The sequence below is a fragment of the Saprolegnia diclina genome (genome assembly GCF_000281045.1).
Source record: "Saprolegnia diclina VS20 unplaced genomic scaffold supercont1.67, whole genome shotgun sequence".
NCBI lineage: Eukaryota > Oomycota > Saprolegniomycetes > Saprolegniales > Saprolegniaceae > Saprolegnia > Saprolegnia diclina.
The window spans coordinates 259,794-261,227 of record NW_008246134.1 but is presented as its reverse complement, the minus strand read 5'-3'; the positions used below and the strand labels follow the sequence as shown (position 1 = coordinate 261,227).

Below are 1,434 nucleotides of genomic sequence, written 5' to 3'. Positions count from 1 at the left end.
CATACTCGGCAGAAACGGGCGCGACCGTCCCGGCGCAGAAACGCAAAATGCTCGCCTCGTTCGTCTGCCCCATCTCGCACGAGGTCATGACCGACCCGGTCGTCGCCATGGACGGCCACTCGTACGAGCGTCACTGCATTGCCACGTGGCTGCGCACGCACACGACGAGCCCGTCGACGAACGCACATCTGGCCTCGACGCTGCTGGTGCCCAACTTTGCGCTCAAGCAAGCCATCGACGAGTACACCGCGAGCCATGCAGCGAGCCGCGCCCGCGAGGCACTGCCGCTAGACGGCTACTTCATCTACCGCCTCCTCGAGCCCATCCATGTCTGCGCGTCGCCACAGTTTGCCCATCGCGCCAAGCAGCCGGACGGGTCGCCCTACATCTTGCCCACGGGCGCGCTCGTCATTGCAACGCGCCGCGAGTACGGCCAAGACGACGCAATCTTTCTCCAGATCGAAGCTGGTCGGTACATTTACGAGGCCCGCAGCGGCATTGCCATGGCGGCGCGGGTGACCCCGGTGCCCGGCCTCCGCGTCCACGACGTTCTCGCCGCCACGCCGCTCTACAATGGCTTGGGTCCCACCACGGTGATGGTCGGGTCCTTGGCGTACGGCGACCTCGTCTCGACCGACTTGCACGTGCACGATCTCCTCGGTGGGTCGTTTGCCCGGCTCGAAGGATCGATGCTATGGGTCTCGACCACCGAGCTCCTCCGGGTGTTTCCCACTCGTGACTGCAACGCTGTGGCCCTCGATGACAACACGACGCTAGTCTCCAACCCGTCGCCAAGCGTCGCCACGTGTCTCGAGACGCTGCAGAAAGGCCAAGTGATTTGCAGTACGCTGGTGTTTTCAGCGAATGTGCCCGAAGTCTACGTCGTCCGGGCCTCCAGCGGCGACCGCGCTGGCTGGCTCACGGCAACAAAGGCCCAGCTGGTCACTTCTACGCAAGAGAGCGTGTCATTTCCGCACCTTTCGCTCAATGTGGTCGTCGCGGCGACGGCCAGCGTTGCACGTCGCCGGTCGCGCGAGACGTACGAAGGCGACGACGACACTGTCCGCAGCACCGCCATGCTCCCGGCGCTCAAGCGACAATGCGTCTGAGACCCAGTGCAATGGGCCACATAACTTAATTCAAAATGTGCATTTTTCGATAAAGATCGGGCGGGTTTGCTGTGCTGCATGCATCATAGCGGCTTCGTACTGCAAAATGAGTCGGCGCCGCGCGCAGTGCCAGATGACGTGTGTAAAAGCCCGTTAACGCCGTCGACAGGGTAGCCGGGACGGCATGCGATGACACGCATGCGTGGTCGTACACGTAGTCTTCGCCGCTCACCGAGACTACAGCCGTCATATCATCACACTCCAAGTAGACACGCGCGCATATCGAGACGGAGGTCGCCAAGGTCCGTCGACACGAGCGTGTGAC

The 1,434-nt window shown here is 62.7% G+C and overlaps 1 protein-coding gene across 1 annotated transcript; it reads left to right on the top strand.

The window, feature by feature from the left end:
* Positions 1 to 1,165, top strand: SDRG_14122 (hypothetical protein). The gene has a single exon (XM_008620229.1). The coding sequence runs from the start codon at positions 48 to 50 to the stop codon at positions 1,107 to 1,109; it is 1,062 nt and encodes a 353-aa protein (XP_008618451.1). The 5' UTR covers positions 1 to 47; the 3' UTR covers positions 1,110 to 1,165.
* The last annotated feature ends 269 nt before the right edge of the window (positions 1,166 to 1,434 follow it).